The 21,071-nt window shown below is 40.6% G+C and overlaps 1 protein-coding gene across 5 annotated transcripts in view; it reads right to left on the reverse strand.

The window, feature by feature from the left end:
* EPHA6 (EPH receptor A6) overlaps window positions 1-21,071 on the reverse strand; it is a 1,236,911-nt gene that overhangs the window by 601,572 nt on the left and 614,268 nt on the right. For all 5 annotated transcript variants that reach the window (XM_073616994.1, XM_073616989.1, XM_073616991.1 and 2 more), the window contains exon 4: window positions 8,923-9,078. In XM_073616994.1, the coding sequence (XP_073473095.1) occupies window positions 8,923-9,078 (156 nt within the window). The remainder of the gene's footprint in view (window positions 1-8,922; window positions 9,079-21,071) is intronic.

The raw sequence follows: 21,071 nt of genomic DNA on the forward strand, positions 1-21,071 counted from the left end.
AACAGCAAACCTGCCAAGAGATGGCCGCACACCAAAACTCACGGACCAAACAAGGAGGGCATTAATCAGAGAGTCAGCACAGAGACCTAAGGTAACCCTGGAGGAGCTGAAGAGTTCCATAGCAGAGACTGGAGTATCTGTACAAAGGACAACAATAAGCCATATGCGCCATAGAGTTGAGCTTTATGGCAGAGTGGCCAGAAGAAAGCCATTACTTTCAGCAAAAAACAAAATGGCACATTTTGAGTTTGCGAAAAGGCATGTGGGAGACTCCCAAAATGTATGGAGGAAGGTGCACTGGTCTGATGAGACTAAAATTGAACTTTTTGGCCATCAAAGAAAACTCTACGTCTGGCACAAACCCAACACTTCACATCACCCAAAGAACACCATCGGGACTGGGAAACTGGTCAGAGTTGAGGGAAAGATAGATGGTGCTAAATACAGGGATATTCTTGAGCAAAACCTGTACCACTCTGTGTGTGATTTGAGGCTAGGACGGAGGTTCACCTTCCAGCAGGACAATGACCCCAAACACACTGCTAAAGCAACACTTGAGTGGTTTAAGGGGAAACATTTAAATGTGTTGGAATGGCCTAGTCAAAGCCCAGACCTCAATCCAATAGAAAATCTGTGGTCAGACTTAAAGACTGTTGTTCACAAGCACAAACCATCCAACTTGAAGGAGCTGGAGCAGTTTTGCAAGGAGGAATGGGCAAAAATCCCAGTGGTAAGATGTGGCAAGCTCATAGAGACTTATCCAAAGCGACTAGGAGCTGTAATAGCTGCAAAAGGTGGCTCTACAAAGTATTGACTTTAGGGGGTGAATAGTTATTCACATTGACTTTTTCTGTTACTTTGTCCTGTTTGTTGTTTGATTCACCAAAAAAAAAAAATCTTCAAAGTTGTGGACATGTTCTGTAAATTAAATGATGCAAATCCTCAAACAATCCATGTTAATTCCAGGTTGTGAGGCAACAAAACATGAACAATGCCAAGGGGGGTGAATACTTTTGCAAGGCACTGTATTTAAGCAGCTATAATAGAGCATACAAAGTTACCAATGCCATTGTTTAACACTATAGGTACTTGGTTTTTAGAAAATATAAAGTAGTTAAAAAAGGCTTCAAAGACTTTCAAGTCTGTAATATGCATGTGAAAATAGTACAATTGGTGCAGTCATCTGAGGTGTAAGATAGAGCGCAGCACCCAGCAGTGAAAGGGGTTAGGAGGTGTCCTTTTTATATGGCCCTGACAATAAAGGACCCTGCCCATCTCTGAAATTTTTCTTCTTTAAATGTGCTCACTATATTCAATAATGTATCCTTTTCTATGAAAGATTGCTGTGATCGTTGGTTTAGAGGCTGTGTGTACTTGCCAAGGGTCTGTTGTAGTGAGCCTTTGTAGACCACCAAATTGGGGTTCCCCAGGGAACGGAGTTTAAGCCCCAACCTCCTTCTTCACTAGGGTCCCTGATGGTGGGGATGGACTTGCAACGATGAAGACCAAAATTTTGTTGTAGACCTCTGTCATTTCTAATTATGCCAATTTTCAGAAAACCCACCAATGTCCTTACACCCATGAACATCTAATGTTAGCAATTTGAAGCAACTTTAATTTCATAATTTCCAATCTTTAAAATCTAAAAAAAAATGTATGACTCAGAAATAGTTCTAAATCGGTTACTAATGTTGCCCAAATCCATGCCTATTCTATTTAATTCAACATGAATAATGAGTAGTTCCAGTTACGACTCCGGAGGACAAATTATTCAGTTCCCTATATTTATTCATTTAATTACTATGCCCAGATAAATTCAAAATCATAGTTTTTTGAATAAGCGGAATAATATCAATTATATGATGGGCGCCTCCAAGAAAAAAAAGACTGAACTGCAATACTGAAAAAATATGCCCTCTTTACTGAAGGGCCCTTATGCCAATTTGCATGACGATTAAATAGCTTTTTAATTGCCATTAAATTATGCTGGCTAAACTGTGATTTCATGCAAATATTAAGCTGTAATGACATACAGTGAATCATTTAGCAAGATTTAGAACTTGGAACAAAGAGGGACAATTAATTCTAATCCTCAGATTTAACAATATAATGTGTCACTGGGCTGTTTATGAATATGGCCTGATTGCTTTGTTATCGTTTATAAATTATGCACAGAAGAAGTTGAGCACAGACAAAGCAGGGTGCGATAACCTACGTACAGACATTTTGCTACAAAGCCTTCTGTGATTTCTTAAACAGCGCATTCTTTGTACTACCAGATCTTAGAACACATCATCAATCATCTGATATTCATACGGCAGTTCATTAGATAACATGTTTTTTTTCTTTACTTTGAAGGTTTAGCGTTGCACACCGTAATTTAAAAATTTTTTTTAATAATCGTGATAATTGATCAGCTTTATTAACAGGATTGATACCTCATTCTATAGCCGTTTTATTTATAGCATAGTAGTACTGGAACAAAGTGTATCCATGGATTCGACTATGGTGGGGTTAGAAGTGGCGGTTGGCAGCTTGGTTCTTGCTTTATTGTCAGGTCACCTGAGTCCAGGTGACAGATGTACCTTGTTGGGGTCTGGAGTGCACCGCAAGGTAGTGGACCATACGGCTGACTGCTGCGGATAGAGCTAGGTGACACAGGAGGGCAGGTACTCTGTAGTACCAACACGGATGACACTGGGAGCTAGAGCATAGCATTTCCCAGGGCGCGGAATCTAAGAGCCAGAGGGTGTTTGACACCTAGGGCCTCCCAGCTCATGCTCATGGTAGACTACAGGGAAGTAGAGATGAAACAGCAGACTGCAACAACAAAGAATAGTCAGGAGATAGCCAAAGTTCGGGGCAACAAGCAGGTGAGGATAGTCAGGAGATAGCCAAAGGTCGGGGCAACAAGCAGGTAAGGATAGTCAAGAACAAGCCAAGATCAGTAACTGGAATCAGACATAGAACACACAGCATAGCACACGGAAGCCAAACACACAATATTGATCAGCAGGGCTGACTTGCAGTGCACAGGTTAATATAGAGTTCCCTGATAGGGGCTGGGGTGGAGCCATGCTTTGAGGAGAGATTACTTAAGCAGCCAGGTGAGAGTGGCTGGCCTCTTAACCTCCCTGATGGTATTCCCGATTGTGGCTTAGGGTGGATTTTCAGTACCAAAAGCGGTAACCCCGAGCCACACTCGGGATCGCATCGCAGGATCCAGGAAGAGGTTACTTACCTTGTCCCCAGGATCCTGAGATGTCTCCCCGCTGTGTGTGCGAGCCGTCCTCCGACGGATCTATTACAGTGCTGAGCTCCGTTCCCTGCGAGCGTGGCAATGCACAGGGATGGAGCCCGGCGCCAAATTCAAAAAGTAAAAAACACAATACATGTACAGTACACTGTAATCTTACATATTACATTACTGTATCAATTTATTTCACATCCCTTTTGTCCCTAGTGGTTTGTCCAGTGCCCTGCCTGCAGTTTTATATTATAAATACTGTTCTTTCTGCCTGGAAACTGTAGATTGTCCATAGTAACCAAAAAGTGTCCCTTTACATCAAAAGTGGTTTTAGACCAGCTAGAAAACAGTGATAATAAATTAGAATCACTTGCAGAATTGAGCGATAGTGAATCGTGGGGAAATCCGTCATCAAACTGAAAGTAATGTTAGCGACAATTCTGCAACTGAGCACATTTCAGTGTTTTTGATTTGATTACATTATTGAATAATTTTTATTATTATTATATTATTATTTGTTATAATTATTTATAGTTATTTATTATATTATAATTTATGATTTTATGTTTCAAACTTTATCATACCCGGGATGTCTACTAGACTCTTGTTTGGACAGATTTAAGTGAGTTATTCCTAAGAATTACAGGCCTACAATATAAAACGCCAAATTTCCATGCAAAATAATTGTACCGCTTTGAGCATCAAAAATCTGAAATAATCATACAGCCAGGGAGGTTAAGCTGAACACATGGAGAGGTAAGCTGACAGACAAACATTACTGCAGATCCATGACGTTTATATTATTTTAACTTTTTTTTTCTTTTTATACATTTGAGCAACAAAGCAAACCATTTTTCTTTGATAAGTACTGAATATTTATTTATTTTATAAAAGGTACTGGAAACTGGAAACTGTAAAGCCAAAAGTAACCGTGAATGTGGTTATGAAACAAAAGTGACCAGTAAGTGCAAAAATCAAATCTCTGGCCCTTTTAAGACAGCGTTAAAGTGGAACTTCACCCTCTCAGTCAACATTGACTATTTTGAATCCTTATCCTGCTAGCATTAGTAAATAGATAGGAAGGTATATTATATTTACCTGTTTGATTTTTATTTTTTTAACATTTCCCCAGTTACTTCCTGATTTCCTGGCCTGGGCAAATTATGTTATACATCCCAGGAGTCTTCAGGAGGGGAGGAGGGGCTTTTTTAGCTAAGCACACCATCCTGTCTGCATTCTTGAGCTAAGGGCAGATGGCCACGACCAGAAATGCTAGGGGGGTGTTTTAGAAAGTGGTTTTTCAGCAAAAAAAAAGCATGAAGACATAGATGGATAGGGGAGTTTGCGTTGAATATTAAACATTAATTAAAAAGTGTTTTTGGTTTGTGGTGCTCAGATGTGGTATAGTTCCACTATAAGGAAGGTTGACAATGCCCTTGTTTTGCTCTACAGTTTGTTCCCTCTGTTTGAGTTTTAATTTTGAGTAATGTAAAGAAACAGCCCCCACACTCATTAAAGCCATCTGCAGCCATAACCGTTTTTTATGTTTTAAGCAGAATGGGGAAGGCATAAAATCCATGTCAGATTTACGGTATGATTTTTATCCCCAACAGGGTCATAGAGTGCAATAAAACTTTGACATAACTTTTGACGCTTTCAATGCCTATGCATCACAAAAAAAGTTTTGGCTTTTGGCCTGGCTTTTTAAAATGGTCTTGGCATACAGATTACCATATTGCCACAGTTAGTAACCTAGTTCCAAGTGATCCACTGGTAGGGTATGTTAGGTTTTCAGTTAGTTACATTACTACATACATTCATACATACTAAGCAGTGTACTTTTAAAGCAAGCACTCACTGCTGGATAATTCTATCAGAAACTTTGATTGGAATTCAAGTTGCTCTTTTCCTAAGGCTAACCCCACTCATTCCCCTTCCATTTGTGATGCTGCAACCTTTTCATCTCAGCTTCCTTCTGAAAACATATGATAGGCTACATAAGTAAATCCTTGCAAACAGCTAAAATATTTCATAGAAACCCTTTTAGTCATTTGGGTTTTGCACTATTCTGGATTAGGGATGAGCCCGAACATCAGGTGTTCACCTGTTCGCCGAATAGCGAACAATTTGGGGTGTTCGTGGCAAATTCAAAAGCCGAGGAGCACCCTTTAAAAGTCTATGGGAGAAATCAAAAGTGCTAATTTAAAAAATGTGTGAAAATGGTAAAAAAACCACAAGACACGGCTTAGGACAAGTCCTTTATTAAAAAATAAAAAAACAAAACTGTCCCACAAAGTCCATTCATCTTCTTCTTCTCTCGCTCCGACGGACCGAAAAATAAAAAATAAAAAAAGCCGCACGCCGCCACCGATCTGCCTCCATGAGAGGCACCCGCCGTAGCAGAGTGACCTCTCCCCCTCTGACGCTACGAGAAAGCCATAGGGCTGTCCCCGTGCATCGGGGGCAGGGTCACCCTGCGACATCATCGTATGGCCCCGCCCTCAGTTATAAAAGAGCTGTCACCTGTGAGGCCGGTCCTTACAGTGGGTGCCTCCCATGGAGGCAAATCGGTGGTGGCGTGCGGCTTTTTTTTTTTTTCTTTTTTGGTCCATCGGAGCAAGAGAAGAAGATAAATGGACTTTCTGGGACACTTTTATTTTTTTATTTTTTAATAAAGGTCTTGTCCAAAGCCGTATCTTGTGTTTTTTTTACCATTTTCACACATTTTTTGTGAAATGGTAGTGGAACTTTTTTACCCGTTACCTTTTCACAAAGGGGGGGTCTGGATCCGGGGGTCCCCTTGTTAAAGGGGGCTTCCAGATTCCGATAAGCCCCCCGCCCACAGACCCCCACAACCACCGAGCAAGGGTTGTGGGGATGAGGCCCTTCTCCCCATCAACATGGGGACAAGGTGCTTTGGGGTTGCCGTTACCCCAAAGCACCCTCCCAATGTTGAGGGCATGTGGCCTGGTATGGTTCAGGAGGGGGGCCACTCTCTTGTCCCCCCTCTTTTCCTGCAGCCTGCCAGGCTGCATGCTTGGATAAGGGTCTGGTATGGATTTTTGGGTGGACCCCACGCCATTTTTTTAAAAAGTTTGGCGCGGGTTTCCCCTTAAAATCCATACCAGACCTTTCAGGTCTGGTATGGATTTTGAGGGGGGAACCCACGCCATTTTTTAAAAAAATTTTGGCACGGGGTTCCCCTTGATATCCATACAAGATCTGAAGGGCCTGATATAGCATTTTGGTTCGGGGTTCCCCTTAATATTCAAACCAGACCCGAGGAGTCTGGTAATGAACTGTGGGGGAATCCCATGCCGTTTTTTTCAATGACTTTTATGTGTATTGCCGGGACAGACAATTCATTATAGCCGCGAGTACTTTTAAATGACTTTTTTTCCTTTAGAAATGTCATTTTGCTCTCGGACTGTTTTAAACATGCGCCACTTTACAGGCAAACTATAGACAACCCCCAGGTATGAAATTTAAAGGAATATTTAACTTTTTTTTTGTTTCACTTTAAGCATTATTAAAATCACTGCTCCCGAAAAAACGTCTGTTTTTAAAACTTTTTTTTTTGCATTGATACATGTCCCCTGGGGCAGCACCCAGGTCCCCAAACATTTTTCATGTTCGTAACCCGTAGACTTTAACGGTGTTCGCGTGTTCAAACAAATATTTTGCCTGTTCGTATGTTCTGCTGCGAACCGAACCGGGGGGTGTTCGGCTCATCCTTATTCTGGATGTATCATTCACTGCTAATAGTTCAGGCAAGGCAAGTCTAATTTTTAAACTTTTTTTAAAATAATTTTTATTTTTTGTTAAAATGTCTGCTCTTAACATGTTTCATTTTCTACCCCTCTATATGGGTAACTTATTTACCACAAAGACCACAAAGGGTAAGATGCAATGGAGCTTTGGGGTACACGCCCTTTATTCTATACCCTCCTCCACTTCTGTGCATAGAGGCCCATATTTACCCTAATCTTCAGGTAGAGAGTTAGTGTGAACCATAAAACAGAAGCTGATATAGACCCTTCCATACTGAATGAATTACAATTATTATTTTTTTCCTTGTTTAAATCAGAATTATATTTTTTTCTGCAAACACTGAAAATGCAAGTTAAAAGGAGTGCATGTATGCACACTTGCAAAAATGCAGTATCTTTTGCATTTACTAGAAGGTCTCCCACCGGAAACAATACAAGATTTGGGACCCTCTATGACCTGTTGGCTTACATTCTTCAAACTTCACAGCCCAGAGACCATAGGCTTTCCCCATCTCCCTCTTATGCCACGTACACACGACCAGACTTTCCGTCAGAATAAACTCTGACGATATTTCCGATGGAGTTCCGCTGAAACTTGCCTACACACAATCACCCCAAAGTCCGTTCGTTTAGAATGCGATGACCTACGACAGGAGACAAACGGTTTTCCCCGATAGGAATTGATTCCGTCGGAAAGATTTAAAACATGTTCTATTTCTAGGTCCGTAAGAATGTTTGAAAAAAAAGTCAGCTGAAGTCCACACACGATCGGAATATCCGATGAAATGATTCCGTCTGACCTTTTCTGCCAGAAAGTCCGGTCATGTGTACGCGGCATTAGAATATCATTATGCTCCTAAATTTGTAAATGGTGTAGAGACCATTACTGCACAGAACAATGTTCCAACACATACAGAATGGTTGAAACATATGAATGACACCTTGAGGCTTGAAGACCTTATTTTTCTGCATAAAGGGTCCTAAACACTCCATGTTTATGTTCCCTAGATCTTTTTAGTCTTATAAAGTCATGTGGATATCTCTTCTTGAGAAAGCTCCTCATAATGTATAGTGCTTTAACCACACCTTGTATTCAGAATTATGTTGGATTATATTTAAAGTATAACTGAAGGCAATCTTTTATTTTTAATTTTGGATAGAGGGGAGATGGATTAGAACACATCAGTTTTTATTGATGTCTGTGTCCTCATTAGGGAGTATCACCCTCTCTATTTGTCCTTTTTACCAATATCATTGAAAGTGAAAGTAAAAGAAAATGTTGGGTTGTCCCCAGAAAAGTAATAGAGGCAAAATCTTCCAATGGGGATTTCTGGTGATCTCCCCAAGAGATTCTCTTTATTTGCAGAGATTTCTTCTCACTTCCTGTGGCTATGGGACGTGAAGGTAAATCTCCCCAGTGGGACAAAGATGGCAAAAATAAACCTTATAGGGGTTATAACCCTCCCTTACTCTACTTCTTCTTCTACTTCTACTTAACCTTTTGAATGGTACATCAATGTTTTACCCTGGAATCTCAAACTTTGTATAACTCATATACTCGCAGCTTTGTATTGCTGTAGTAACACTATGGAAACTCTTAATAAAAACATTTTAATCTTTAAAAATAAGCCAGTAACTACCCCTTGAAGTACCATTACCTCTGTCTCCCTCATTACTAAAGACTTTACCAGAAGCCACTTTGACCACTAATAATATTGGCTTCTATGAAAAAGTCACAGCAGTAGATAAAAAGTAAGGCTACCCAAAATGCTTTTTGAAGAGCTCAAAAATCAGCGCATGCCTCACACCACTCAACATAGAAAAATCCATGTTAAGTGATGTTGCTCTTTAAAACAAATTACATAGCAGATAAATAAAACCAAATCAACCACAAAACAGACTTACTTGTACAAGCCATGGCTGGGGGGTCTTTCTCTGCTCGGAAGTAACCCTTTTCACACTGGCAGACAGTCGTGGCCTCGACATATGTGAAACTGTGTGGAGGGCATTTGGAGCACTTGATATTTCCAGCAAATGCCTTGTAGAATCCAGGCCGACATGCTGCAAGACACAAGACAAGGCGGTCAATGCTGGCCTTCACTCTCCCCATTCATTTCATCTGTCATTCTGCGGTGACAGTGAGAAATCCTGCTCAGAATCTCTGTGTGACCGCAGGCAAGTCACTTTATCTCCCCGCTCCTCAGACAGCACAATTAGACTGTAAATCCTTGCAGCCAGTGCTTTATTATGTCTGTTTTCCTATACTGACAGTTAGTAATTGTAAAAATTATCATTCTGAACTCAGGCAAGACCTAAAAGGAATCTGGGATCATGTTTACATTGCCTTGTCCACTGTTCTTTTATTCTTGTGCGTATAAGAATGTCAATGCCAATACTGTACATACTAGAAATAGTATAAACATACATTAATATTACATTACATCTAATTAATATTACATTCTGATCATTAGCTATATTCCAGGTTACTAAAACACTTTCTGTGTTAGCAAAACACAACCTCTGACATGTTAGCTGACATTTGTAGGAATGCAGATATATAGATAAAGCTTTTTTTTCCTTTTTGGATAGAGTAGAGATGGGTAGACCCCTAATACATTTATTTTTCTTGTCTCTGTCCATTTGTCACTTTTTGTCCTGCAGATGTTACACAAAATTCCCCTCTCAAACAACTGGCACTGGAACAGGTGTGCCCATTAGAAGATCCATGTTCATTTTCTGTTTTGTTGGTAACTGTAAAAGTTTGGTTTTCCATCACTTTCTGTTCCAGTGATAATGGACACTGAAACAAATGAAAGGGTTATGTTTACTCTGCGGAGACACAGACTAAATACACTAAATTAACAGCCTATAAATAAAATAAAAGGTGTTTTTTATTTGAAGGAATTTCGCCTAAGCAGCTCAATGATTGAAACTGAGGGTTTTTGATTTGGCGAATGGTGAAATCAGTAATGAGGCAGCTGTATAAAATTTGCCAAGATCAATTATCTCAACAGTTAATCAACAGATCTACACAACTGATTTAGCATAGAATAATAAAATCAATGATAAAGTAAACTGAAGAAGGGAAGGGTGTTTAAGCATGGGCTCTTACTATATCAAGTTCAACAAAAAACATACATGATCTAAAAAATACATGTCTTTATTACAAAAAGTTAAAATTTGTACACACAATGGGGAATCTAGTTCCACCACATATCACATAAAATCAATGAGGCAACAGTCAGACAAATCAGGAACTATCCTATGTGTTTTGCGATCAGTGCCGCTTCATCAGGGCTTCAGGATCTTTCTCATCTGATAAGGTGCCTAGTATTAACAGTTAAACGGACAGAATGAATAAACACATTTTATTACCATGCATCATACATATAATCTGGTAACCCCCTATCCCTATGAGATAAAACAGACAATCCCAAAGAGAGAGAAAAAAAAGGAAAGGAACACTCGGGAGAACAAAACAATACCTATTAAATTCGCCATTGGTCATGATGAATTTAATAGGTATGGTTTTGTCCTCCCATGTGTACCTTTCCTTTATTTTTCTCTTTTTGGGATTTTCTGTTTTATCTCTTAGGGATAGGGGGTTACCAGTTTATATGTATGATGCATGGTAATAATATGTATTTCTTCATTATGTCCATTTAACTATTAATACTAGGCACCTTATCAGATGAAAAAGATCGTGAAACCCTGATGAAGCGGCACTGACCGTGAAAGGCGTAGGGTAGTTCCTGATTCATCTGACTGTTACCTCATTGATTTTTATGTGATATGTGGTAGAACTAGAGTCCCCATTGTGTGTACACATTTTAACTTTACATAGTTACATAGTAGGTGAGGTTGAAAAAAGACACAAGTCCAACCTATGTGTGTGATTATATGTCAGTATTACATTGTATATCCCTGTATGTTGTGGTCGTTCAGGTGCTTATCTAATAGTTTTTTGAAACTATTGATGCTCCCCACTGATACCACCGCATGTGGAAGGGAATTACACATCCTTGCCACTCTTACATTAAAGAACCCTCTACGTAGTTTAAGGTTAAACCTCTTTTCTTCTAATTTTAGTGAGTGGCCACGTGTCTTGTTAAACTCCCTTCCGCAAAAAAGTTTTATCCCTATTGTTGGGTCACCAGTATGGTATTTGTAAATTGAAATCATATCCCCTCTCAAGCGTCTCTTCTCCAGAGAGAATAAGTTCAGTGCTCGCAACCTTTCCTCATAACTATTATCCTCCAGATCCTTTATTAGCTTTGTTGCCCTTTTTTGCACTCGCTCCATTTCCAGTACATCCTTCCTGAGGACTGGTGCCCAGAACTGGACAGCATACTCTAGGTGCGGCCGGACCAGAGTCTTGTAGAGCGGGAGAATTATCGTTTTATCTCTGGAGTTTATCCCCTTTTTAATGCATGCCAATATTCTGTTTGCTTTGTTAGCAGTAGTTTGGCATTGCATGCCATTGCTGAGCCTATCATCTACTAGGACCCCCAGGTCCTTTTCTATCCTAGATTCCCCCAGAGGTTCTCCCCCAAGTGTATAGATTGCATCCATATTTTTGCCACCCAAATGCATTATTTTACATTTTTCTAGTGTAAACCTCAATTGCCATGTAGTTGCCCACCCCATTAATTTGTTCAGATCTTTTTACAAGGTTTTCACATCCTGCGGAGAAGTTATTGCCCTACTTAGCTTAGTATTGTCCTCAAATACAAAGATTGAACTGTTTATCCCATCCTCCAGGTCGTTTATGAACAAATTAAATAGGATTGGTCCCAGCACAGAACCCTGGGGGTCCCCACTACCCACCCCTGACCATTCCGAGTACTCCCCATTTATCACCACCCTCTGAACTTGCCCTTGTAGCCAATTTTCAATCCATGTACTCACCCTATGGTCCATGCCAACGGACCTTATTTTGTACAGTAAACGTTTATGGGGAATTGTGTCAAATGCTTTTGCAAAATCCAGATACACCATGTCTGCAGGCCTTTTTTAATCTAGATGGCAACTCACCTCCTCATAGAAGGTTAATAGATTGATTTGGCAAGAACGGTTCTTCATAAATCTATGCTGATTACCGCTAATGATACCGTTCTCATTACTAAAATCTTGTATATAGTCCCTTATCATCCCCTAAAAGGGCTTGCATACGATTGATGTTAGGCTAACTGGCCTGTCAATCCCAGGGATGTATTTTAGGCCCTTTTTAAATATTGGTGCTACATTGGCTTTTCTCCAATCAGCTGGTATCATTCCAGTCAGTAGACTGTCAGTAAAAATTAGGAACAATGGTCTGGCAATTACATGACTGAGTTCCCTAAGTACCCCTGGGTGCAAGCCATCTGGTCCCAGGGATTTATTATTGTTAAGTTTCCCAAGTTTAATTTTAATTCTGTCCTCTGTTAACCATGGAGGTGCTTCCTGTGATGTGTCATGAAGATAAACACTGCAGTTTTGGTTACTGAAGTCCCCCCGATTCCCTCATGAAGACTGTGGAGAAGAATACATTTAAAACCTTTGCCATCTCCCCATCCTTTGTAACCAGATGTCCTTCCTCATGCATTATGGGGCCAATATGGTCTGTCCACCCTTTTTTTACTGTTTATATACTTAAAGAATTTCTTGGGGTTTTTTTGCTTTCCTCCGCTATGTGTCTTTCATATTCTATCTTAGTCGCCCTAATTGCACCCTTACATTTCTTGTTGCATTCTTTATAAAGTCTGAATACTGATGATGATCCCTCAACCTTGTATTTTTTGAAGGCCTTTTCCTTTGCTTTTATATGCATTTTTAAATTGGAGTTAAGACATCCAGGACTTTTGTTTGCTCTTTTAAATGTATTACCCAATAGGATGCATGGGCTAATGTCCTTATTTAATATGGTCTTAAAGCAAACCCATCTCTCCTCCATGTTCTTTGTTCCTAAGATTTTATCCCAATTTATGCCCTCTAGCAAGGAGCGTAGCTTAGGGAAGTTGGCTCTTTTGAAATTCAGTGTCCGTATTCCCCTTATGTTTCCTATTTGTGTGATTTATACTGAAGCCAATTGACCTGTCATCGCTGTTTCCTAAATTGCCCCGTATTTCCTCATCCGGGATCAGGTCTGTAGTGTTGGTAATCAGTAGATCTAGTAACGCTTTATTTCTAGTTGGTGCGTCTACCATCTGAACCATGAAATTGTCCTGCAAGACATTTAGGAACTGGCGAGCCTTAGACAAATGCGTGGTTCCCTCTGCCTAGTCTATGTCTGAATAATTAAATTCCCCCATTATGATAACACTTCCCATCCTTGCTGCTAATCCAAATTGTGATAGGAGATCCGTCTCCCCCTCCTCCCTCAGGTTGGGGGGCCTATAGCATACTCCCAGTATTATTTTCTCCTTAGCTTCATCCCTTTGGAGCTTAACCCATAAGGATTCCACCTCCTCCCTAGCTCCCTTAGTGATGTCATCTCTCACATTCACTTGTACATTATTCTTGATATATAGGCATACCCCTCCCCCTTTTTTACCCTCTCTATCCCTGCTATAAAGGGTATACCCTTGAATGGTTGCCCGCCAATCATGAGAGCTGTTGAACCAGGTCTCTGAAATTCCCACAAAATCCAAATCCTCCTTGTACAACAGTATTTCTAGTTCACCCATCTTGTCCGCCAGGCTCCTGGCATTGGTGAACATGCCACATAGTTTCGACAGGTCGCATACTATCCTCTTATTGGGTGTTCCGAGATTGCAACTAGGACTTGTTACTATACTTACGTTGGGTTTATGTGCTTTAGTCAACCTACCACTAATGCCCCCAATACTACCCTCTGGAATATGTTCCGCGCTGACTATCTCTACCTCTGGGCCCTCTCCCCCGTCGCCTGTAATAAAGACATGTATTTTTTAGATCACGTATGTATTTTTGTTGAACTTGATATAGTAAGAGGTCATCCTTGAACACCCTTCCTTTCTTCTATTTACTTTATCATTGATTACATTATACTGGGCGATGGCCTCTTAATATTAAGCTGGATGAGTTACTATCAATTTCACATTTTGGGTTCTCCCACTAGTTAATATAGCCCATGATTTAGCATAGAACATCCAGAATTTGTTATTTATAGTTATATGCAAGAATCTTTGTGCTAGTCTGAAAGAGCCAGTTAGTCAGTGCTAGAGTGCATACAGAACACAAGAAACTATGAAACAATGACAATACACACTAAGAGATGCTTATAAAACTGGATGATCCATCCCAACCATCCCATCCAGTCCATATCTCAGTTCTGCCATGTAATTCCTCTTTGTTCTTTATGTCATAGACATTTGTGAAGCCCCTGAACACATAGGGTCCTAAATGTGAGTACCACTCATTACAGCATTCAGCCGTCCAGCCACAGCATAATTCAGACTGCCATAGACATTGACAGGCTGCAGGCAATGGGGCTAGACACTGCACCTGTGTCTCCTGATGCTAAAATGCTGGGACTGGAGGAACAACAGTTAGAGACCCCATGTCATTCCAAAAGTTGTTTTCAATCTCTTTAAATCTGCAGCTTTCAATAAAACAGTGCCTGTTGATCCTTTTCCTGCAACAAAAGCCCTTATTCAGTAACAGCATATTTTGGAATAATGCTTTTACTCCTGTGTGGTCATCCTGTCATATGCATCCCGGTAGAGATTACAAGAAAACCAGTCCTGAGCAATGATCTACATAGGACATTGAGTGAGTTCATGTAGACAAGGCGTGACTGAAAAAGGCTGGAGGAGATCAGAAGCACTGAGATGTAAAAAAGTGTAAGCAGTATTTTCTGAAAAAAGAAACATGGTAATTGGTACTGATACACCTGTCATTCAATTAGGGTCTCCTTTAAATCATACCTCCTATATCATTTATGTACCACCCTTTATCAAATAAACCACATCTTCTGCATCACTAAACCTCACCCAATTCACACATGACAGCCATTAGATTTATTGGAGTTAAAGAGGAACTTAGCGCTGTTTTATATATTTTTCATTGCTTTAAGGTTGTAGCACCTTTGTGCAGCAGCTGCGGTTTTCCTATTAATTCTCATGAATTTCTGTTTATTCATATTTCACTATTTGAGTCAACTCTCCTGCGTTTTTGAAATAAAGAGGAACTGCAGTCTGCTCACATAATTTGTAGTAAAAACATCTTTGCCATTATGAAGCTTCCCTCCAACCACTTTGCATATTATTTTATATATACTGTGATTCTGTACTTGCCAAATATGCTGCAGAAATTTCCCTCCACTGAGCCTGGCTGAAACAATTTTAACTGTGGGCAGCTGAATCTGCTGCCTGTACACTTCCTGGATTTACACAGAGGCACACCTCCAGCTCTGCAGCCCTGCAGCTCTCATTGGCCCTCTTATCACTCATCCACCCTACCTTCCTCTCACGAGAGTAACAGAGAGAGCTGTGCATGATGTCATAAATCTAGGCTTTTTACCAGACAAGAAACAGGAAGTGGGCTGTATAAGGTATTTACTGGCAGAAAAAAAAATGTTTTACTATCCAAAGTTAAAACAACAAAAGAGAAGATTTAATAGATGGAATGTTGAAAAAATGACAGAATTTCCGCTTTAGGTTACTTACAATTACAGAATGAATGTCACCTTGTCTATCTGAAAAAAGTCATATCCAAGAAAGACTATGCAGATAACCCTGAGATGGTCCATCTGGTTAGGATGGATTGGGTGTCTGCTTAATGCCTTCATTTTGCATAGCCATGGTTACTTCACCAACCAATATCTTCCACCTGGAGTTCGGAACTAAACAGAAACTCTTGTTACATCTAAACCTTCTAATCTGCTAGTGCTGCCATGGTAAGTTTTGATTTTGATCTCCCAAGAACAAGATGGGAGATGTGCAAGTTGTGGAACCACCTTAGGTTCAGGAAGTATGTGTTAATACTTTTATTTACATGGTTGAAGGTGTGAATTTGTGACAAAATCGCACAGATGTTAAATTCCATTATATGTGGAAGACAGATAGTGTCTAAAGCCCCCATTCCTGTTTAGGTACAATGCAGATTTTGGTCAGAAAGGACATCTTCTTGCAAAAGACATGAAGGAGACCAATTGGATCAAACTGGAACAGCCATACCTAAAAGGGTTGAGGGCCTTTGACACCACCTGTCTTCCACATATAATGTCGACTTAAAAATTCTACCCTGGGGATTTAAAAACAATGCTCATCTTCAGCTATGTAAGTAGAAAGGTTCCACCATGACTGGATTAAGGTGATCTCTGTGGTTATAAATGCTAGGGTATGCTCCAAGAAGTTTGAGTAAGCTGAGAAACATCTTTACAACTTCACAGAAACATCAAAACAACTTACAGAATGTGACTAGCTAATACTAGCAATGTATAATGTTACAGCACATTAAAAAAATACTAACACTCTGCATCTATAATGTTGTAATCGTGGGAGCAATATAATATCAACATCAAGTTATGTGTATGCTGATATTTAGCACATTGATGTTTATTCCTATATTTATCCTTTCTTTGATACACTGCTGTTTCCTGAGCGACTCACAACACATAAATAAAAGTCAGTATGAACCTATGTGATCAGTCATTACTTCTCAAGGAAATACTATAGTGTCTGTAAAAGAATGAAGAGCCTCTTTCACATTAATTTCTCTACACCGGAAGAATCACAAATCCCCCCAAGGATTACATGGTTTTAAAGATAATCCTTGAATGTGTTACATATTCAACTGTATTATTTCTAATGATACAAATTGCATTTTACAAGCAAAGGGCAATTTCTAAAGAAAGTAATCCTTCAGAAATCCAGGCACTTCACCATTAGCCTATTCATTCAGTCAGGTACTCAGCAGCTCAAATCAAATCAATAACCATTCTCAAAAATGGCTTTTACTGTCAATTGGTGTGCAATTTCTCCACAGTGGTAATGTTTATTTAATCACCTGCACATTATTATCTGGCACATAATTAGTTATAAAATCACAATATGTTGTAGACTTAACGTGACAACCTTAAAAAAATACAAATCACTCGCTCAACTCTAGCTGTTTTTGATTACAACATTTGAACAATATATGTCAGAAATAATAAAAGCTATGCAAATGTTTCTGAAAACAGACTACAGTAAATTGGGAATTTAATAAGGCAAAGAGAAAAATGTACAATGATGTAAAATCTGTTTGCTAGCCATGTGTAGCTGACCATCAAAAAAGAGATACGGTGCCTTGAAAAAGTATTCATACACCTTGAAACTTTCCACATTTTGTCATGTTACAACCAAAAATGTAAATATATTTTATTGGGATTTTATGTGATAGACCAACACAAAGTGGCACATGATTGTGAAGTGGAAGGAAAATGATAAATGGTACTCAATTTTTTTTACAAATAAATATCTGAAAAGCGTGGCGTGCATTTGTATTCAGCCCCTTTTACTCTGATACCCCTAACTAAAATCTAGTGGAACCAATTGACTTCAAAAGTCACCTAATTAGTAAATAGAGTCCACCTGTATGTAATTTAATCTCAGTATAAATACAGCTGTTGTGTGAAGCCCTCAGAGGTTTGTTAGAGAACATTAGTGAACAAACCACATCATGAAGGCCAAGGAACACACTAGACAGGTCAGGAAAAAAGTTGTGGAGAAGTTTAAAGCAGGGTTAGGTTATAAAAAAATATCCCAAGCTTTGAACATCTCACGGAGCACTGTTCAATCCACCATCCGAAAGTTGAAAGAGTATGGCACAACTGCAAACCTACCAAGACATGGCCATCCATCTAAACTGAAAGGCAAAGAGAACATTAATCAGAGGAGCAGCCAAGAGGTCCATGGTAACTCTGAAGGAGCTGCAGAGATCCACTGCTCAGGTGGAAGAATCTGTCCACAAGACAACTGTTAGTTGTATACTTCACAAATCTGGCCTTTATGGAAGAGTGGTAAGAAGAAAGCCAATTGTTGAAAGAAAACCATAAAAAGTCCCATTTGCAGTTTGCGGGAAGCCATGTGGGGGACACAGGAAACATGTGGAAGATGAGACCAAAATTCAACTTTTTGGCCTTAAAGCAAAACGCTATGTATGGTGGAAAACTAACACTGCACATCACCCTAAACACCGCCCCCATCGTAAAAAAGTGGTGGTAGCATCGTGTTGTGGGGATGCTTTTCTTTAGCAGGGACAGGGAAGCTGGTCAGAAATGATGGGAAGATCGATGGAGCCAAATACAGGGTAATCTTAGAAGAAAACCTGTTTGAGTCTGCAAAAGACTGGGGCGGATGGTTCAACTTCCAGCAGGACAACGACCTTAAACATACAACCAGAGTGGAATGGAATGGTTCAGATCAAAGCATATTCATGTGTTAGAATGGCCAAGTTAAAGTCTGAACCTAAATCCAATTGAGAATGTGTGTGAAGACTTGAAAATTGCTGTTGAAAGACGCTCTCCATTCAATCTGACAGAGCTTGAGCTATTTTACAAAAAAGTTCCTAGATCTGTGAGGTCAGGGGAACCAACTGCTTGACCTCTGTCTGTTGTCGTGGAATTGAGCAGGAGAGTACAGCTAGGTGGTGCTGTTGTGGAGCTTTTTGGCATGGAATGCAGGAGGGGTCACACGCTGTGACAGTGTGGTGTGAGAGGGAGTGGGGGAGGGTGAGAACAGAGAACCGGACCCCCCTCGACCGAGTGGCAGTGGGAACAGAGGACTGGACCCCCCCGACCGAGCGGCAGCGGGAACAAAGGATTGGACCGCCCCGACCGAGCGGCAGCGGGTGACCTGGGAACCGAGAGCGGCGGCAGGAGCGGAACATCGTGGTGGTGGAGCGGGACAGTAATCACCCCACAGATTCAGACAGAGGAGGAGGGAGGAGATCCAGCGGGGGAGGGAGGTGGAAGGCTGGCCAGGAGAGGCAGCATGTAAGTGAACTGCAATCCGGAGGGGGAGTGTGACAGACAGACTAGAGAAGCGGCCAGACTGAAAGTTTGACTGACTGCTGCAAAGTGTCAGATTACAAGGGGCGGCTGAGCAGCGAGACACAAACCAAAATAAAAATTGACTGACAGTGTATTGTGAGTACCTGTGTATTGTTGAGTACCAGTGTATTGTTGAGTACCTGTGTATTGTAAAAACCTGTGTATTGTTGAGTACCTGTGTATTGTGAGTACCTGTTTATTGTTGAGTACCTGTGTATTGTTGAGTGCTGTGAGTACCCGAGTGCTGAGAGTGCACGAGTGCTGTGAGTAGGGATGAGCCCACGGTTCAATATGCGGTGTTCGTGGGAAATTTGAGCGCTGTGGAACACCCCATAATGCACTGCGAGATAGAAGCAGGTCAATCACTTATCATAATGCATCTGATGTGATAAAAGTAATCATGAGGGTCGCTTACCGGGCCGGGTGGACCCCTTAATTACAGAGGGTCAGACAAGCCTCAAACAGCTACACTGGATCTCCTTTGCAGGGAACAGCTCCACTGAGTCTCATCTGTAAGGAATGGTTATCGATGGTCCAGGGTAAATCCGTGCATGTGTCGTTGTGCGGAGTCAGGACATTTGCGGCCGCCGTCTCCTATGTCCTCGGGGACCGTAATGCTATCCGCGCACAGAGGAGCATCGGTGACCATTACATCTCACAGGATTAAACTCCGACGACCTCTGTCAGGGATGCTGCCAGTTCCATAGCTCCAAAAAAATCCTCCACCTGCTTTCACCAGAAACCTTCCACTCCTTTTTCTCTACTAGTCCGGCCTGGAACGCAAGCTTAGCACAGTCTACAGACAGACAGCGGCTATGCACCTTCACGTCTTCCTGGAGCCTAAATCCTACTTTCCTTCTTCCACACACCGAGGCATACCGTCATCAACAACTGCTTAGTACCAGTACAAAGAATGCAATAAGAAATGTAAGGGTGCAATCAGGGCGGCTAAGATAGAACACGAAAGGCACATAGCGGAGGAGAGTAAAAAAAATCCCAAGAAATTCTTTAAGTACATTAATAGTAAAAGAGGGAGGACAGATCATATAGGACCCAGAAAGAATGATGAAGGGAATCTGGTTACAAAGGATGGAGAGATGACAAAGGTTTTGAATGTATTCTTCTCCTCAGTCTTCACAAGGGAAACGGGGAGCTTTAATAACCAAAACTGCAAGGTTTATCCTCATGACATGTCACAGAAAGCACCATCATGGCTAACAGAGGATAGAATTAGGAATAGACTTGAAAAACTTAACAAAAATAAGTCGGGACCAGATGACTTGCAACCGAGGTTTCTTAAGGAACTCAGTCAAGTAATTGCCAGACCATTGTTCCTAATTTTTACAAACAGTATATTGACTGGTATGGTACCAGCTGATTGGAGAAAAGCCAATGTAGCACCAATATTTAAACAAGGAACAATATATATCCCTGGGAGCTACAGACCAGTTAGCCTAACATCAATAGTTTGCAAGCTCTTGGAGGGGATAATAAGGGACTATATACAAGATTTTAGTAATGAAAACAGTATCATTAGCAGAAATCAGCATGGATTCATGAAAAATACTTCTTGCCAAACCAATCTATTAACCTTCTATGAAGAAATGAGCTGCCATCTAGATAAAGGAAGGCCCGTAGACGTGGTGTATCTGGGTTTTGCAAAGGCATTCAATATAGTTCCCCATAAATGTTTACTGTACAAACTAAGGTCTGTCGGCATGGACCAAAGGGTGAGTACATGGGTTGAAAACTGGCTACAGGGGCGAGTTTAAAAGGTAGTGATAAATGGTGAGTACTCAGAATGTCCCCCCGGGTTCTGTCCTGGGACCAATCCTATTTAACTTATTCATACATGATCTGGAGGATGGGATAAATAGTTCAATCTCAGTATTTGCGGACGATACTAAGTTAACCAGGGCAATAGCTTCTCCGCAGGATGTGCAAGAAGATCTGAACAAATTAATGGGGTGGGCAACTACATGGCAAATGAGGTTTATTGTAGAAAAATGTAAAATAATTTGGGTGGCAAAAACACAAATGCAATCTACTCACTAGGGGG

The sequence above is a fragment of the Aquarana catesbeiana genome, linkage group LG02 (genome assembly GCF_042186555.1).
Source record: "Aquarana catesbeiana isolate 2022-GZ linkage group LG02, ASM4218655v1, whole genome shotgun sequence".
Taxonomy (NCBI): Eukaryota; Metazoa; Chordata; class Amphibia; order Anura; family Ranidae; genus Aquarana; species Aquarana catesbeiana.